Here is a 19,995-nt window from a genome sequence, read left to right on the forward strand (position 1 = left end):
TAAGCTACATGAGCTAATGTTGTGGGAGGCAAGAGAAGCATATGACAACTTGAGGAGAAGAAAGAAATTTCTTAACGTTTGGAATCATTATTTACAAAATATATCCCACAAAGCCAGAAGTGCTGTACTTAACAGGCTGGGGTCGATATAATGAAGCCAGAAGCCCACGTGTAAGCAATTAAGGACTAGGCAAGGTTTGACGAGAATGTTAGTAGGAATCATGAAGCTCAAACTCAGAGGTTGTTGCTTCTCATTTCTTGGAAGGGGGGGAGGGGGGGGGAGGGGGGAGGCAGTAAATGTTTTAAAAAAATGATGGGATAGGCATGTTGTAAGTTATGTTGTTAATATAGAAATATTGGAAAAGATATAAAATGTAAACATTTCATATGCTTGAACTGGAGTATGTCCATCAGTAAAAACCGTTTATATATAAACAAATCAATAATACACAGAGTAAAACAAGAGACATAATTATTGGAGATTAATATAAAAAGTTTATTGGTTATGCAATTGTCTGGTAATAGTACAGGACCACATTCATGAATACTTAAGAAGGAAGGGAAGGGGGGGAAGCTTGGGGGGGAATTGGATGATAGAAGTTTTAGGTTCATTAATATATGACGGAATTATTTGTTATTAGATTTATGCTGATGGATACAGAATTGTCTACCATGTGATCTCATCAATAATAATTGTTGAAATATTAAAAGTTAAATATAGAGTACAGTAAAAAGGGGGAGGGGATAAAAGTTATATATAAAAATTTGATGACTGTACGCAATGCTGTATTCTTGAAATGTTACTTCGTTGAGTTCTGTAAAACTGCATTGATGCCGCCATGCTAAGGTGGATTTGTACTTTTTGACTTGTCATCAATAAAAACCGTTGAAACATAAAAATAGGGGAAGTTAGTTGGTGAGAGAAAACACAGTGAAGAAGTAAACTGGAAGAGATTGGTGGATATGGAGAGTGAACTTTGAAAGAGAAGGATTGTACAGCATGTGAGGTGGAGCATATCTATGTTTATCTGTGTACCTGAGCATGTAAATATGCATGTGGGGGGTAGGAGAAGCTAGAGATTGCACAAAGGTTCTGAAATGTCTTCTTCTGACACAATGTAAGTTTGAAAGGTCTTTTAATAGTTTTTTTGGTGGCATTCTTTTTTTTCCATAGGGTCCCTTTGGACATCGCTGTTTTCTTTTGTGAAAAGACCTTGTCCACTTGAGCTGCTGCTGTCACTTTTCCTGGAGCATGGTGTGGTGACGTCAGCAGTGAGGTGCCTGGGAAGCTCGGGTTGCTGGTTTCTAGAGGGTGTCCAAAGGCAGCAGGCCACAACTTCAGAAGATGTTTGTGCGTTGATTGTACCGCCTTTTCTGCAGTTCTCTGCCGCCACTGCTGCTGTCCCATGGCCAAACCAGAGGGTAGCATCATCATCCTAGATGACGATGAAGACGATGAAGACAAGGAGATGCTGGAAGGTAGCTCCCCTGAATCTTGTTCCAACCCTACTTCAAGTCGTTCTCAACAAGAAGTTTCACCCACCTCTACTCCTGGTGCTCAAACCAATGGTGCAGGGAAACAACTAGGGGTTACCAGAGAGGGCACCAGCTCCTTGAAAATGGAGAATCAGAAGCTTTTTGCAGAGGTGAGCTTTCTATCCCCACAGCACTCCTGGGAGGACTGAACTGGGCTTGGGTCATTGTAAAAGACTGTGGAAGGGACTGCCTGGGCCAGACTTTGAATTTCCAGACGCTTTAGCTGAGTTTTCTTGTCTTAGGAATTTTACTGTATATGTACAGTATCTACACCTGATGTCCTTTCACTATATCATATAATTGGAGCTTATTATTCCTGTCCTGGACAGGTATGATTTGTGTTCCCTGGGTCCTCTCGGGGAATAACTGTGTAACATGGATAGAATGGGTTGTTGGTGGTTTGGGCTTACCTCCAGGCAAGTTACGTTCAGGTACAGTAGGTAATTTTACCTGTCCCAATAGAGCTTATAATCCAAGCTTGTACCTGAGGCAGTGGAGGATGCTGTAACTCTCTAAAGGCCACAAGAAACATCATGATTTGAACATTCAGTTGTTTGTCGGTATTTTATATCTCTCCCTCTTTTTCTGGTTGTAGTTTGTGGAGTTCTGTTCCCAGCTCACGCTAGAACATCCAGAGGTGATACCATATTTAAAAGGGCGACAGCAAAAAACCAGCCCCAAATTCCTGTCTTCCACGGAGTTTCGGAATGTGATTGGCCGCTGTCTGACCCGGGTTCAGAATAAGAAGAGCAAAGTGTACGTTTACATCAACGAGCTCTGTACCGTCTTTAAAGCTCACTCGGAGAAAAAAAAAGTAGCGTTAAGCACCACCCCCTCTGCCCCCTTGAGTGCCGCAGATCCCGCAACCGAGGTGGATCCTGCTGCTGAACAGCCTGCAGAGGTCACTGAGAAGCGACAGACGGGTTCCAGGAGACAAATTCGGTATCTCGAGAACCTGCTGAAGATGTACACGGCCGAGATTCGGCGACTGCAGGAGAAGGAGCTGGACCTGGAGGAGATGGATGACCAGGACTCCACCTACATCCAGGAGAACCGCCTGAAAAGGAAAATGATGAGGATCTTCGACAAGCTGTGTGAGCTGAAGAAATGCTGCAGCCTGACCGGTCGCGTCATTGAGCAGCGGATACCCTACCGTGGCACCCGCTACCCCGAAGTCAACCGCCGCGTGGAGAAGTTCATCAACAAGCCTGACAACTTCCCGGACTATGGAGACATTCTGAAGGTCATTCAGAAAACCAGCATTCGCCATGGTTTGGGCCTTGCCAAGAAACAAATGCAAAGCATGGCGCAGGATGCCTTCCGGGAGGTGGGCAACCGGCTACAGGAGAGGCGGCACCTGGACATGATTTACAACTTTGGGAGCCACTTAACCGATGAGTATAAACCTGGTGGGTGGGTGGGTGTGTTTGTGTTTGTGTGTGTGTATGTGCGCAAACCAACAGGATTCAGAAAATATGGGGAAATGGGATCCTTAGGAATGGGGAGGCAAAGACACAATGCAGCAGTGGCGTTCCGAGGGGCACTGACACCCGGGGCGGATCGTTGATGCGCCCCACCCTGGCAAAAGAACCCCCCCTCCCCCCCCCCAGGTGCACGCCGCTGGGGGGGTGCCGCACGCCGGTCAGCGTCGTTGGTTTCCATGCTCCCTGTGCCCCGGAACAGGTTACTTCCTGTTCCGGGGCAGAGGGAGCATGGAAACCAACGACGCTGACCGGCGCGCGGCACCCCCCCAGCGGCGTGCACCCAGGGCGGACCCCCCCCCCCCCCGCCCTTGGTACGCCACTGCAATGCAGCATTGAGCTGGGCCTGTAATGGTAAAGGAGATGGGGAGAGTGGGCTTGGTGATGTCTGGTGGTGACCGAATTCCATATTTACTTCCACTTTGTGTATCCCCTGAAAGGAGTACAGAGCGTAATTCGTTGAAAGTGATTTAAACGACCAGGAGAGGCTGCTGGCTCTTCACTAATATTCAGTGGCACTCAAACGGTTAAGTGCCGCTGAATAACTGCTGTTAGCACCTAAGCCGAAACAGGCTAACTTTGTGGGTGATCCGGGTCAGAGTTAATATTTATGCAGTTAAGTGTTGATTTTCAATGCTTAACCGCATAAGGTGAGCACATAAAACACAGCTCTAACTTTATGCGGATAAATGCTAAATATTGCAACTTAACCACATAAGCGTTAGCTGGCCACATATGCCAAGCTGTTCGATGCAGGCGTCCCGATGTGGCCAGGCATTGCATATCCGAGGATAAAAAAACGCTGACCACTGCCAGCTGAATATTTACACCACCAAAAGCAGTACTTCCACAGCAATCAAAATGAGAAAAAAGGGTTGGAAGAAGACAGTGTTCCAGGATGACAAGTCCATTGCTTCTAAAAAGCCTGAAAACTTTATTCTCCAAAATACACAAATGTTTTTAATTGGATCAACATAAGAATTAATTAAGATAGCAATAGGCCTAAGGTTTTGAGGTTACATTATTATTATTAATAAAAACTTGCATGCATTTCTTCTATAGGCCTGATGCATGCAGACATGAGGACGAAGCTGAGGTTTTGAGACCTACAAATTCCTTCTCGTCTTCAGTCCAATTAAAGAAATTGCAGTTTGCAGACTTTTTTTTTTTTTTTTTGCTTTTCGCCATAGGGCTGTGAGAAGGCTGCACTGAGAAGGGGAAAGGGGATTTATGGAAGGTTTTGGTTTGCTGTTTTTGGTTTTTTTCACCAATAGGGTTTGACCCAGCGCTCTCTGACCCTATCCTTGCACGACGCCTCAGGGAAAACCGCAGCATGGCAGTGTCCAGCCTGACCAACGTGATCAAGAAGTACGCTGAGATGCAAGATGAGAATGAAGAGGAAGAACGAAGGAAGAAAAGAGAGAGAACTTTAAGAGCAGCAGCTGACTCGAGAGAGCTGGCCAGTAGAGACCAGGTACGATGCCATCGCACCCTGTAAGTCAGCAGCCCACCTAGGGGAAGGGGCTGAGGCAGCAAGTAAAGGCCAGGTACAACACCATTGCCCCCTGTAACTTATCAGTCCACCCAAGAGAGCCAGGCAGTAAAACCCAGGTGCAGCCTCTCCTTGCACTATAATCAAACAGCTAAGCTGGGGGCAGGGGAGGAACAGGTGAACAGGCAGTAAAACCCAGGTATAGCCCCTTCTCATGTTCTGATCTCAGCCCTTTCTGAATCGGCTCCTTTCCCTATCCCCTCTCCCCATCCAGCAGAGCAGCACAACAAGTGAAGATGTGCGCTCCCCAGCATCTGAGAGGGAATCCGAGCTGGAAGAAGATGAGGAGGAAGAGGAAGATTCCTCAGATACAGACATAGAGGAAGAACTGAAGAACTGCCAGCAGGCGTCAGATGCTGAGGAGGAAGAGGGGGAGACACCAGGTAAGCCCTTAGATCAAAGATTATGGATTGCTTGGAGCAGAATTAGGCTTCCTTAATCTTTAATCTTTTGCTGCTATCCTTCCAATTTCCTTTTAGCTCCCCACTGTAAAGTCTTGTCCTCCCAGACCACTCCAGGCTGTACGGGAATCAGAACTTCCACCTGCTGGAGACTGAGAATTACTAAGAGTTGGAGGGCTTCACAGAGTTCTATATGTCATAACATCACAGTTAGTTCTCAGTCTCTACCTGCTAGGAGGAGTGCATAAACCCAAGCATCTGGGCTAGTCTGGAGGGACTAAAGGAAAGAAAATTAGCAGGTAAATCTAATTTGACCTTATTAAATTCTTCAACAAAATGTTCCCAGACTGTGAGTATAGCACCCATCCTCCTTCCCACCACCACCACAGAGGGCAAAGAATGGTTAGGGAATGACAACGAGGTGTGAGGCCTAAGCCAGACAAAGCAGAGGGATTAACAGGAGGGAGTGACTGGAAACAGCAGAAAAGTCCAGGAGAACAAGGATGTTGGAGGATGTAGGTGAAGAACAATAGAGTGGGCTGGCCATATTGGAAGGGTCAGTAGTGCTAGTGGGTGGAAGAACGTGAAAGACCTTCTGATTACACAGCTTGCTCAAAGATCTTGGGGGCTCTCCGCAGACAAACAGGGAACATGCAGGCATGCTTGCGGTGATGGATCCACTGTGCTGGAGCTCTCCAGCTCAAGAGAAGCCTTTTGGCTGCTACTGAGCATGTGTGCCCCCACACCCACACACGCTCCTCCAGTACTTGTAAAGGTCCCTCTTCCCCTCAGTCTAGTTTATCCAGCTCCATAATGGTCATAGCTCTCCTCCACTGAAATCTCCCTACTTCACCTTCTCCATTAAAAAAAGAACCCCCACACACACACACCACCACCACCAGAACTCACCAGTGTTCTCCTGTGGATCCTTCTTCAGAGCCCAGCCTGTCACTATCTGCAGCTCCAGTGTTCACATCCACTGCGTACCACACCATATGGTAACTCTCTCTCCATTAGACCTAGCTTAGTCAGTAGCAGCCTGCAAGAGTTACCTTGATGTGCAGTTTTTTTCCTTTTGTTGACACTTTTTTTCCTCTTTCATTAAATAGAGGATGAACCGATGTCAGAGATCACAGAAGGTGACCAACAGATGGACAATCAACCACTGCCTTTCTCTTCCGCTGGTGATGACGACATTGATGACGACGATGACGATGAGGATGATGATGATGAAGTGGAGGAAGAGGAGGAAGAAGAGGAGGAGGAAGGCTGCCTAGACAACCATTCAAAAGATCATGAGGAAGACGCAAATTGCGGAGACAGTCAGAAGGAGGAAGCTAGGCTTGAGACCCCTAAATCTCAGAATGAGGAAGCCATGGAGCAGAGAGAAAGCAGTGAGGATACACGGCTTGAGACTCCAGAATTGTCTGGTCCATTAGATAGCAGCGAAACGGTCATGGCTCATGAAACTGAGCCCGAGAGCCTACCATTTCCTGACTCGGACAGCTTGAAGACTGAGAGCTCCACACAGGAGTTTGTTCTAGATGTTGAGCCACTGCCATTGGACTCCAGTGAATCACAGTCTCCAAAGGCTTTGTCTAAAGCAATGTCTCCGGGGTCACTTGATCCATTTACAGATTCAGGATGTATAGAAATGGCACTCGCAGCGACAAGCACATCTCCAGCATTATCGCCAAGGTCTCAGGTGGTATTTCCAGACCCTCAGTTGAAATCTTCAGCATCCCAAGACCCAGCTGATTCTGGAGAGACATCACTGGCACCAGCTGACTATCAGGCAGCTCCTCCATCTCACTCCATGTCTCCAGATCATCAGGCAGCCTTTCCATGCCACATTAATAACAGTTCAGTGAGTCTACCACCTCAGATGGTGTCTTCAGGGTCTCAGGTATCCGAGAAAGATACCAGCATAGAAAAGACATCTGTGTCTTCATGTACTAGAACAGAATTTCCTTTGGATACAAATGAGGATACCTCAAGGATGCAAGAGAAGATGCCCCAGGAATCAGCTGGAGAAAGCAGAGCAAGCCCTGCTAAGCTGATAGAGTCTATAGCTGTTGCTTCCCTTGATACCTTGGCAGTTAAGGTGTCTTCTCTGGCTCCAGAGAGAACTCCTTTTTCTGGAGGCTCCAGGGAGGCATCCCCCCAGATTCTAGAGAGACATTTACTTGAAGAAGGAACCAGGGAAGCAGTGCCCCAGATTCCAGAGAGACCGTTGTCTGCAGAGGGCTTCAGGAAGACGCCTCCTAAAGTCCCAGAAAGACCTCTGTCCGTCGATGGCTGTAGACTTTATTCTGGACCTGAAAAGTCCTCCATGGCATTATGTCACAAAAAGCGAACTCTGTCGCGATCATGCAGCCCTCCAGCGTCCTGCAAAGAAGCCAGCAGCTCCCCGTTAGAAAACGGAAGCCCTATTAACACAAATCTCAATGGACGTCCAGGGAGCTCTGTGCACCAAACCTGCCAGCCCCATAAACGGCTTAGAAGAGAGGAGGACGAATCATACAGGTACGAACTGAGAAATGGAGAGGGGTGGGGCGGTGCGTGAGCAGCGTAGGCTGCAAAGGATGAGTGGGAAGAGATTTTGCATTTAGCTCACATCTTTTTCAATGGGAACTCAAGGTGAGTTACATTCAGGTACACTAGGGATTTCCTTTTCTCTAGAGGACTCAAATGCCAGGTTTGTACCTGAGGCAATGGGAGGGTTAATTCTCTAATTCTGTAACACTGGGCATGAAATTGTGCACATATGTTACAAAACACGCACAATTCAATTAATTGGCATTAAATTATGTTAATTGGCTTAAATTTGCACTTACGCATGTACAAGCGTCTAAATTCTATAGTGCGCAATTGCAAGGAGGGTACGTGCAGGCGGGGCATGGGTGGTTCCTTTCTGGACTGGCCTTCCACTCTATCTTTCCTCACTATTCCCTATTCACCCAGCAGAACCCTTTGTTCTTTGAATGACCACCGACTCATTCTTCCCAGTCCAAAAACTGTGTCCCTTGAGTTCACCAGGCATCGAGCATTCTTTATGTCTTACCCCTTGTTATTTAATCTGAAACCTTTCTTTAAAAAAAAAATGTCAAGTTCCTAATTAAAACATGGCTCTTCCAACAAGCTTTCCTTTCTCCTCTGAGTAAGTGCAGTCGCTGTTTCATGTTTGATTAGCCCTGTCCTTTTCCCTCCCCTTTGTCTCTGTTTTGTCCTTCTCTGTTGTTGGTGTGTACGGCCTTATAGCACGTTCCTATCCACCATTGTAGATCCTTTCCTTTCTTTGATTATTGTACACCACTTTGCACTGGTATAGCAAATTTATTTATTTTTTTCATTAGGATTTATTTACTGTCTGTTTATTTATTTATTACATTTGTATCCCACATTTTCCCTCCTATTTGTAGGCTCAAAGGAATTTGAAGGAATTCACTCAAGGCAGTGTACAGTAAGAATAGATCAAACATGAGCAATAGACAATTACAGCAGTAAAAATATTCAAATAACAGTACAAAGTATGGCATGGTATACTACTTGCAATGACAACACAATACATAATAGAACATTTTAATAGACAGCATAGGGTATAAGCAAAGATGGAACATACAGATAGGTAAGAGATTAAGAGGCGTTAGAAAATAAGGTGACTAAAGAAAGGTGGAGGAGTGGCCTAGTGGTTAGAGCACCGGTCTTGCAATCCAGAGGTGGCCAGTTCAAACCCCACTGCTGCTCCTTGTGATCTTGGGCAAGTCACTTAACCCTCCATTGCCTCAGGTACATAGTAACATAGTAGATGACGGCAGAAAAAGACCTGCACGGTCCATCCAGTCTGCCCAACAACACAAGATAAACTCATATGTGCTACTTTTTGTGTATACCTTACCTTGATTTAGGGCACAGACCATAGAAGTCTGCTCAGCACTAGCCCCGCCTCCCACCACCGGTTCTGCCACCCAATCTCAGCTAAGCTTCTGAGGATCCCTTCCTTCTGAACAGGATTCCTTTATGTTTATCCCACGCATGTTTGAATTCAGTTACCGTTTTCATCTCCACCACCTCCCGCGGGAGGGCATTGTGAGCCCTTCTGGGACAGAGGAATATCCAAAGTACCTGAATGTAACTCACCTTGAGCTACTACTGAAAAAGGTGTGAGCAAAATCTAAATAATACAAATAAAATAAATATGAAGTCAGAGAGGTGATTAAATATTATATCAGCTAGGGTAGGAGTGGATAAACATGTCGTGTTGCAGTATGTGCAGCCCATGTCACTCCTTGTGTGTGTGTGAGTGAGACTAACAAGTTAGTTACTTTTTCCATTAAAAAATAAACTTTTATAGGATGCTCTAATTTAGGCCTTAGACCAGGGTAAGTGCTTGCTTTTAAATGTTGACAGATAAATGCTGACACACCCTCTTCTATAACAGCATCGGTGCCCAAATGCCATTTTAAAACAGCGTTTAGTGTCCAGCATTTTGTACACATTGTGGCGCCTAAATACTGGCAATTTTATACAGAATTGCCCGCTGTGTGACTTGGCCGAGCTCACAAGGAGTCTCAGTGGGATTTGAACCCTGGGTTTGTCTGGTTCTCAGCTCTTTCATGGCACAAAGAGGTACAACGATCGTACACTAAAGGTTGCTGGGTATGGAACACGCTAATCATGGGGGGGGCACATGTTGCACGCACTGTCTGCTTGTATTGGGGAGCCGAGCGTAATGCACAGCCCACTGGTACTGGAAGGGGTGGACTTGGTGCTGTTGTATTAGGGAGCCGAGGGTAGGACACAGTGCAGTGGTACTGAGGGGGGGGGGGAGGTGAGGTGGAATTAGCACTTTTGTACCGGGGAGCCGGCAGTAGCACGCAGCACAGTGGTACTGGGAGGGAAGGGGTGGACTTTCTACTGTTGCATCGGTGATCAGCTCAGCCTGTATGTGAAGGCTCCTTATCACAGTGAGTGGTTATAGATGGAGCATGACTGAAAGGGGAGCTGCGACTTTAGCATGCAGCCTGTAGAGTTGCTGTGTGAAAGCAGGGTCCAGGATCCTTATGACAGCAGAGCCTCAGGACAGTCATGTGTCTTCCCTCTTTCTCTCCCTGCCCCCTCCCCCCCCCCCCCCCCCCCCCCCCCCCGGTATAGTCAATTTATGAGAGTGGAGCTCGGGGTGCTCAATGCACTACCTCTCAACCTAGTCTAGTTTTCAGGATATTCACAATGAATATTCATGAGATAGATTTGCACGCACTCATGAATATTCAATGTGGATATCCCTGAAAATCTGACTAGTTGGGTGTGCCCCGAGGATTGGGTTGGAAACCACTGCCCTAATGCTTCAACTTCTCTGTACTGTTACTGTGAAAGCTAGTGCCAGAGCGCCTTCACATTTTAACTTTCTCTTCTTAGCTACGAACAGATACAGAGCATCGACTCAGGGGAGAAAGCAGCTGATCTGTCTCTGGACGTACAGGTAGCTTGTGAGTCCCCTGCTGTCCTGCTGGACTCATCTCTACACAGCCCTGTGAGCAACTCTCAGCACAGTTCCCCGCGACAGAAGAAATTGGCAAAGGTGAGGGACACCACACAGGAAGGGAAGACACGGATCACATTCTCTTTAACACTTACAGCTTCATTTGAGCGTGCAAAAGATCTCTGCTTTCTCCCACGATTTCATCCCAAATACCTGGGCGTATGTATTATGGCATCTGGGGGTATCCTCACAGGGAAGAGAAAATGAAAGGGAAATCCTAGATTTTGTCATCTGTTAACAGCATAATTTTAAGCAAGTTTGGATAATTTGTACCAAAATAAATGTCAAACAACTTTTGGAGTGGAGGAGTAGCCTTACGGTTAGTGCAGTGGCCTGAGAACCAGGGGAACTGGGTTTAATTCCCACTGCGGCAACTTGTGACTCTGGGCAAGTGACTTAACCTTTCATTGCCTCAGGTACAGAATAAGTACCTGTATGTAACATGTAAACCACTTTGATTGTAACCACAGAAAGATGGTATATCAAATCCCATCCCCTTTCCCTTTTGCGTAATTGACCACCAGAACTGGACTCGCTGCCTTTTTTTTTTTTTTCTGTGCAAAAGTGATATCCGTGTTTATATTAACTGGGGAAATGGTGTTTACTGACAAAGAGAGTTGTTACTGAGTTTTTTTTACAAACTAAATGTTACAGTACAAAACAACTTATTGCTGAATTTCCAACAAAGAATTGGGTAGTGGGGGGGGGGGGGGGGGGGAAGGAGGTTAAATAAGCTTCTGAAAAAGATTGATGAAACTGGTACAACAGATGTAAGAAGAGTTGTGAGTGATATTGCAGAAGGGTTGTCTGGTAAGGTTTGTTTCTTTGCGGATGATACCAAACTCTATATAGGGTGGACACCCCGGAGGGAGTGGATGGCATGAAGAAGGATCTAGTGAAGCTTGAAGAATGGTCTGAAAATTGGCAAATAAGATTTAATGCTAAGAAATGCAGGGTCATGCACTTGGGTTACAAGAATCCAAGGGCACAGTAACAAATCTGAGGTGAAGTGCTCCTGTGTATGAAAGAAGAGCGGGACTTGGGGGTGATTGTGTCTTATGACCTTAAGGTGACCAAACAGGTAGAAAAGGTGACGGTCAAAGCCAGAAGGATGCTCGGGTGCATAAGGAGAGGGATGACCAGCAGGAAAAAGAGGTGATAGTGCCCTTGTATAAGTCTCTGGTGAGGCCCCACTTAGAGTACACCTACGGAAGGATATAAACAGGATGGAGTTGGTCCAGAGGGCGGCTACCAAATTGGTAAGCAGTCTTCGTCATAAAATATATAGTGATAGGCTTCATGAACCTCAACTGTATTTGCTGGAAGAGAGGCGGGAGAGATAACGTTCAAATATCTCAATGGCGTTAATGTACAGGAGGTGAGCCTTTTTCAAAGGAAGAAAAACTCTGGAATGAGAGGGCATAGGATGAAGTTAAGAGGAAATAGGCTTAGGAGGAATCTAAGAAAATACTCTTTCACAGAAAGGGTGGTGGATACGTGGAATGGCCTCCCGGTGGAGGTCATGGAGACAAAGACTGTTGGAATTTAAGAAAGCATGGGACAGGCATTTGGAATCCCTTAAAAAAAGGAGGAGTTATTGGGTACTGAGGAAAGGCAGACTGGATGGGCCATTTGGCCCTTATCTGCCGTCATGTTTCTATGGTATGATTTATTATTATTTTTTTTTTTTATCCATCCCATTTGACTACTTTTTTGTCAACCAAAGTACTGATAAGCCCTGCTCCCCTTCCTAGCGGGGTAGCTGTCTTAACACTGGAAAGGATATCTAGACAGCTCAGACTGAGCCCATCTTTATCCTTATTGATATATGATCTCATTCAAGACCATAGGATGGATGTTATATCTAACAGAGACCTGGTTAAGACACTAATAATGGTAATAATAAAATGTATTTATAATCCGCATTATCCACAGATTCTAAGCAGAGAATAATCACACACATAATAAATTTAACATTTTTTTTAAATTGACAAACATCATGATATCATCACAACGCATAACACAAGAACTGCAGTTATCGATATTATCCAAATAACATGATATCCTCATCACTTCTCCAGCCCATCCACCTGGCAAAAAAAAATAGGTTTTCAGTGCACGAAGCTCAATTGGTAAAGTATTCCACAGTTTGGGACAGGGAGATGAAGCCTATTTCATTAACGCCTCCTCCCCTGGTTATTCTTATTTCATTTTCCCGGGCTGCCAAGCGGGGTGGTGGTCTAGCTTTTTTAGTAAAGCATCTCTTTGTTACAGTTACCTTCTAATTCATATCAATATAAAGAAATTTTGATAGGCAAACTTTTGCTGCCTGACCCACTGTGTATTGCTTTATTTTATTGCTCATCTGGTTTATCAACCCAGTATTTGGGACAATATTTATCAAACGATTGTGGATTTGGTTACTGTATTCAAAGATTATTATTTGGGGTGATTTTATTACACATTTTGATGATCTTTCTGCTCCATATACCCACTCATATAAATAGGCATATATGTTGGATTTTGTGTTGATTAACCCACCTAATTTTTATTCGTGTGAAAATGTTTTGGTTACTCCTCTTACCTGGACTGACCATCATCTTATAAAGTTTTCATTCATTCTGTTGTGCCCAAAGGAAATAAAAATATGGATGGATGTTTTAGAGATCTTAGAAAGGTTGACCCTGAGCAACTGTCAATTTTTTTAATTTTCCTGAGGATTTTATTGAGAAAACTCTAAAGGATCAAGCAGTATTATGGGATGAGGTAGTCCAAATATAATGTGGTAAAGAAATATATGTGTTTGGGGAATTGCATTAACCTGCGCTGTATAATTTGTAAGGAAATGTGCTCAGAACGTAAGGACTAGATTCTTATTCTCAGTACAAATAAAGTTTATTTACAATACATGTAGTACAATAGTTTTAGAAGGCAGTTTAGGGATCTTACACAAGGAAAACGTGCCACAAGATAAATATTGTTAGTAAGGCAGAATTAACTATGCTGGATTAATATTAACTCACTTGAGGCTCAGATGTATTCTTTCTGCTTCTGGTTGCAGTGGTGAAAGGAGCTCTGTAGCTGGATGGTCAATCCTTGCTGGAAAAGAAGCCTTTTTACGGATTTGTTGGGAATGGAACCTGGAGAAAGTCTTATCTTGGCGGGGGGGGGGAATCCAGCAAGGCCCAGAGAGATTCGGGGAGGGTCCAGAGACAGGGGCAGAATTCATTGGAAGTCCAGTTTTTATAATCATTCCTGTTGGGCCATAAGGGTTGATCATATGGGGTATATCAATATATCTGGATTTTCAGATGGAGGCATGGAAATGTTGATTTAGCTGGTCACGTGGTTAAACTATATCATAAGAGTCCTGGCTGACCATGTGCTGTAGTACACGCCCAAATGTACTTGACAAGATTAGGTGGGTCATTGTCTGGGAGTTTCAGATAGATGGACTTTCTTTTGTTATATCCAGTCTCTTTGATTGCTGTCAATATACAAATTCTGTTCTTGGAGAAGGGTGGTGAATAACTTTACAGTATCCTCCCAGCCATTTCTATTGTTCTAGGCTTTCAGTGGTCTGAAGGAGAATGATGGCGGTCAGATCTGTATTCTGATACTGATCAAGTTGCATAGCACCACACTTTTTTATCCAGCAAAATCAATAACTGAGAATTCATCATATAGTGCATTACAAAAAGAAAGTGAGATCATTGTCCCACTTAAGACAAGTTCAAATAAGAAATCTAAATTTAATAGCTAGTATCCTCCAAGCTTAAAACTCTTGAAGAAACAAGTTAGGCATTTGGAGATAACATCGTACCCCCTCACTGCATGTTCGGTGTTAGCAGACTCAGAAGTTATATGCCACCCAGGTTAAGCTAACTAAGAAACGATCATCGTTTGGTTTCAACTATATTGATAAGACAGTGGTCTGCTGGATTTCGGTCAGGATGAGCATCCCAGTTTTTCATTTCTCACCAATATTATGTGGTAAACTGATGGTAGTTGTAGATGGTTTTCATTAGTTACAGATTATTTTTGATTATAAGTTAACATTTCAGGAGTAAATATCATCTTTAGTTAAAAAGGGTGTTTTTGTATTGCGTCAGTTACGGGCTGATGATTTTGATGAGGTAGCCTTGCATACACCGCTTCATGCTTTTCACATCTTGATTATGGTAATATGGTGTACGCTGTTTTGACAAATATTATTGTAAAGTGTTTGCAAATGTTACAGAATACAGCTTTGAGAGTTCTTGATAAGCTTCGCAGATATCATGTGACTCCTTTGTTCAATATTGTGTTTCATTTAAAATCTTAATCCTGGCACATAAGGCTTATTATGAATGTTCTCCGTCTTATTTGTGCAGCTTAGCCATTGCATATACTCCAGCAAGGACATTAAGATGTTTGAAGGATTATAGGATGGTGATGCCACATATTTCTAAAGCCTGTTAGGAGGAGTCTACTCGTGCAAGTGCTTTTGGGGGGGGGGGGGCGTTGCTCCTGTGGTGTGGTGTGGTGTGGCGTAGGAGTAATCTTCCTAAATTGATTTGTCAGGAAACAAATTTTAAGAAACTCAAGATTTTATAGAAAACTCATTTTTTTACACTAGTGTTAACCTTTCTCCTGGAGATGAGAAAAAAATATATTGTCGAGTCCGTGAAATATGACATGAATATATGATAAGTAATTAGTTTTGGGGTTTTTTCTTTTAAAAAAGATGAATGATTCTTCAGTGTGGATGAGTTAGGTCTTTTCTTTGTGATATATAGAATTCTTTTGTATTGATGTTTTATTGTTATCTGCCGTGATCCGTTAAGGCTGGGCAGAATATCACATTTTAATAAACTTTACTCTTATAGTAATTTTTGTTCCTCTCCCCCCATTATTGTGGACTTGATTGGAAGCATTTAAGTACTATTTTCTAAGAGTTTATTGGTGAATTAACCTGTAATTTTGTTTTTGTGGTTTTTGTTTTCTTTTGCTTGCTTTTTTTTCTGTACAAGAGTTTTTTTTCTTGAATTGTCATTTTTAAATTTGCTATAAATAAAACTTAAAAAAAAAAAAAAGACAACAGCGTATACACCTTTGCGCTTGTGTGTCTGCTTGGGGAGGACATTTGGAACAAAATTTTTGACTGAAATTAACCTTAATTTACTGCAATAACAAACATGGAGCTTCTACAATGTAGAAAGGGCACATAATTATTATTATTATTATTTGTTACATTTGTATCCCACATTTTCCCACCTTTTTTGCAGGCTCAATGTGGCTTACATATAACCGTTAACGGTGTTAGCCGATTCTGGTCTGAACAAATACATAGTATGAATGAATACAAAGTGAGGTACATGTATGGTAGGTACAGTTGGGGGGGAACTTAGGGAGGGAAAGGGGGAAGAAGAGTCCAGTAATGTCTGTTACATTGTGTTGCAAGTGTCCCAAGTATTTTTATGTTGGGTCGGTAGGGTTTGCTCTTCTGAACAGGTCTGTCATTAGTGCTTTCCGAAAATATAGGTGGTCGGGCGTAGTTTTTACTGCTTTTGGTAATGCGTTCCATAGTTGTGCGCTTAGGTAGGAAAAGCTGGATGCATAGGTGGATTTGTATTTGAGACCTTTGCTGCTTGGGTAGTGGAGGTTTAGGTATGATCGTGCAGATTTTGTGGTGTTTCTGGTTGGCAGGTCGATAAGGTCTGTCATGTATCCCGGTGCATCACCGTAGATGATTTTATGGACAGTTGTGCAGATTTTGAAAGTGATACGTTCTTTCTCGGAGTGGTTTGGCGCTGTCAAAACGTGTTTTTCCAAATACAAGTCTGGCTGCTGTGTTTTGGGCGGTCTGGAGTTTCTTTATGATTTGATTCTTGCATCACACATAGATTCCATTACAGTAATTACGTTGCTTAGTACCATTGACTGTACCATGTTACAAAATATTTCCCTCGGGAAGAATGGTTTCAAGCGTTTGAGTTTCCACATTGAGAAAAACATTTTCTTTAAGGTGGAATTTGCTTGGGTCTCTAGTGATAGGTTACGGTCAATTGTTACTCCGAGAATTTTCAGACTGTCTGAGATAGGGAGGGTGTATCCTGGGGTGTTAATGTTTGTGGGTTTGTATGTATTGTACTGGGTTGAAATGATGAGACAGTGTGTTTTTTCAGTGTTGAGTTTTAGTTGGAATGCATTTGCCCATTAGTTCATGATGTTTAGGCTTAGCTTGATTTTGTTGGTGATTTCTGACAGATCATGTTTGAAGGGGGTATATAATGTGACATCATCAGCGTAGATAAATGGGTTAACGCCTTGGGTGGATAAGGTCTTGGCTAGTGGAGTCATCATGAAGTTGAAAAGGATCGGTGATAGTGGAGATCCTTGCGGTACTCCACAGCCTGGTTTCCACGGAGACGATATGTTTGTTTTTGATTTCATTTGATATGTTCTTGTGGTTAGGAAACCCCTAATCCAATTGAGAGTGCCACCACTGATTCCGAAGTAATCTAGGAGTCTTAGCAATATGTTATGGTTAACCATGTCGAATGCACTTGACGTGTCAAATTGAAGGAGGAGAATGCTCTTGCCTATTGCTATTTCCTGCTTGAATTTGTTTAGGAGAGTGAGTAGTACTGTTTTGGTGCTGTGTAGGGGTCGAAATCCTGATTGTGACTCATGTAATATAGTGAATTTGTGTATGTAGTCATTGAGTTGTTTGGTCACCAGACCTTCCATTATTAGTTTGACTACTAATGGGATAGATGCTACTGGGCGGTAGTTGGTGATGTTGTTCGTTTTTTTCTCGGTGTCTTTTGGTATTGGAGTGAGCAGGATGTTGCCTTTTTCTTTAGTGTAGATACCCTGTTGAAGCATGAAGTTTAAATGGGATGTAAGATCTATTATGAAGCAGTGGGGGGCTGATCGTATTAGGTAGCTGGGGCAGGTGTCCAGTTAACAATGGCTGTTGGAGTATTTTTTTATCGCTTGGGTAACTGTGTCGGTGCTGAGGAGGGCAAAATTGGACCATATTCGGTCGGCGGGGTATTCGCCAGGGGTTGGGTCTAGACCATTAATTAAGTTTTCTATGTCCATATTGTATGTACTGAGGTAGGGTTTTGCGTAGGTTTACAATTTTTTCATTGAAATATTTATCAAGGTTGTCTGCAGATGGAATGTCGGTGTTGGGTGTGGTGACCGGCGTTGTGTCTAGTAGTTTGTTCACGAAATGGGATAGTTTCTTTGTGTTTTTGTAGTCCGGCCCTATTTTAGTTTTGTAGTACAACCTTTTGGTCTGTCTTATTGCGTATTTGTATTTCCTTTGTAGTTGTTTCCATGCGTTAAGTGTTTGTTCGTCTTTTGTTTTTTTCCATGCGCGTTCCAGTTTCCTAGACTGTGTTTTTATTTTTTTTCAGTTCTTCGTTGAACCACAGTGTCGAGTTATGTCTAAGTGAAGGTCTTATTTGTAAGGGTGCTATTTTGTCTAATATGTGTCTGCATTTTTTGTCCCATTCTGAGAGGTAGTATATGGATTCCATTTGTGCTGTCCAGTCGTCGTCGTATATCTGTTGCCAGAAAGTAACCGTGTCTGTTTGGCCTCTCGTGGTATAAGTTGTGTGTTCTCATGTGTGGAGAGAGCCCCTTTTTCGCCATTTTAGGAATAGGTTTAGCTTGTAATGGTCGGTCCATGGTGTTTCTGTCCATCTAGTTTGTGTTATGGTTAGGTTCTGATCAGTGGACAGTTTGTATGAGATGAAGTTGAGTGTGTGACCCTTCGCGTGGGTTGTTTGCATGTGTGGCCATGTAAGGTTACATAGATTAAGGAAGTCCTTGCAATCTCGTGCATTGGTAGAGTTTGGGTCTTCAAGGTGAAAGTTAATGTCTCCTAATACTAGTGTATTGGAGTTAGATACACATGTATTTGAAATGAAGTCCGCCTGGCTTTCGTTCCAGTTACATGGTGGTCTGTAGAATAGGACGCAATTTAGGTGGTCGAGCAGGGTTTTATGCTGATTGAGGCTATTTTGAGGTGGGTTATAGATTCCGCAGTGGTTTGTCGTGAGGTGAGATTGGTAGATGAGTGCTATGCCCCCTCCTCTTTGTTAAATGTACGCTGAATGACTGTTTATTTTGTTCCCCATTTTTGAGTCTTGTATTTTGCAAGGTATGTGACCACAGCATTAGGGAGTGGTAATGTGTATTGTCATTGCCTTGTTTTCAATACATTTTTGCACATTTATTGAAAAATTGACTTAAGTAGGTGCCCAGTAACTCATGATGTAAAATGTGCAGGTTCCTTTTTTTTTTTTCTGTTCACCACGTATGGTAGATATATATACACCTTGCCGCTGTCCCTCCCCCCATCTATTTGAGTGGTATCTGTATCCACCTGTGTCTTATAGGGGAAGGAGAAATGGGACTTGATATACCGCCTGTCTGAGGTTTTTGTAACTACATTCAAAGCGGTTTACATATATTCAGGTACTTATTTTGTACCAGGGGCGGCAATGGAGGGTTAAGTGACTTGCCCAGAGTCACAGGGAGCTGCAGTGGGAATCGAACTCAGTTCCCCAGGATCAAAGTCCACTGCACTAACCACTAGGCTATTCCTCGAAGCGAGGTGCCTTCTGCTGTACTGGTTGCAGCATGGCAGACTAGAGGGTGTACATGTGCCCCTTTGAACTTGGCATGTCCAGGGGCTGAGTTGGTACATGCGTGTTCCCCCTCCCTGTTTAGATATGGTGTTTTGGGATGGGGGAGGGGTTGTGCTTGAGAGCTTTACTTCTAGTAAAGAGACACTTGCTCATGCCTTTTTCTCTCTTTCAGATAAATGCAGCGACTCAGTGTGATCCAGAGGAAATCATTGTTCTCTCAGACTCTGAGTGAAGGCAACTGGTGAACGGTGACAGTTCTTGGAAGCGCTGTTGAAAATTTGGGTGGCTTTTGCTTTTACTAAAAGAGGAAGGGGCCATGGAAACGCCTCAGAGCCAGAAGGCTGGCATGGTGCGCCAGGCCCCTCGACGTTTACCTGCAAAAGCCCATGTTCCTGGGATTGTTCTGTACTTCTCAATGGGACAAATAAGCCAAGCGCTAGAAGAGGAAATATGGAATAAGATTTTGATAGGGCTGAGACTGCTGTGCGCTTCCTGCTTTTCTGATGGATTTTTTTTTGTAAAGATAAAAGAATAAACTTGTTTCTTACTCTTGGCTGTACTTATGGACAGATCTTCTTAACTTGTCACTGCACTTCATTGCAGCTATAGGAAGGGTAGTGTGACATGGGAGTTTGTGGTTTCAGGGGTGCCTGCATGCTAGAGAAGGAGGGGACCCTCCTAATTCACCCCAGATCACTTGCAAGCTGGTTTTGTGCCATTTTGAAAGAATTGGGCAGTTTGTTTTAGTAATCCTTGACCTAATTTCTCCTCCCTTCCCTGACCTCTGTTAACTCACAGGGCCTACCTCACCTGGAACGGATCCAGGATTAGGTTGC

The 19,995-nt window shown here is 43.6% G+C and overlaps 1 protein-coding gene across 3 annotated transcripts in view; it reads left to right on the forward strand.

Moving 5' to 3' along the window:
* The window catches only part of DAXX (death domain associated protein), a 36,198-nt gene extending 16,318 nt beyond the window's left edge, over positions 1-19,880 (forward strand). The window contains exons 2-8 of one of the 3 annotated variants that reach the window (XM_030197202.1): positions 1,174-1,645; positions 2,131-2,944; positions 4,291-4,490; positions 4,783-4,951; positions 6,079-7,495; positions 10,388-10,550; positions 19,332-19,880. In XM_030197202.1, coding sequence (XP_030053062.1) covers positions 1,406-1,645; positions 2,131-2,944; positions 4,291-4,490; positions 4,783-4,951; positions 6,079-7,495; positions 10,388-10,550; positions 19,332-19,391 — 3,063 coding nt within the window. In that variant the 5' untranslated portion in view covers positions 1,174-1,405 and the 3' untranslated portion in view covers positions 19,392-19,880. The remainder of the gene's footprint in view (positions 1-1,173; positions 1,646-2,130; positions 2,945-4,290; positions 4,491-4,782; positions 4,952-6,078; positions 7,496-10,387; positions 10,551-19,331) is intronic. The other 2 variants (XM_030197203.1, XM_030197204.1) reach the window with 2 other exon arrangements.
* Positions 19,881-19,995: the final 115 nt, after the last annotated feature.

The sequence above is a fragment of the Microcaecilia unicolor genome, chromosome 3 (genome assembly GCF_901765095.1).
Source record: "Microcaecilia unicolor chromosome 3, aMicUni1.1, whole genome shotgun sequence".
NCBI lineage: Eukaryota > Metazoa > Chordata > Amphibia > Gymnophiona > Siphonopidae > Microcaecilia > Microcaecilia unicolor.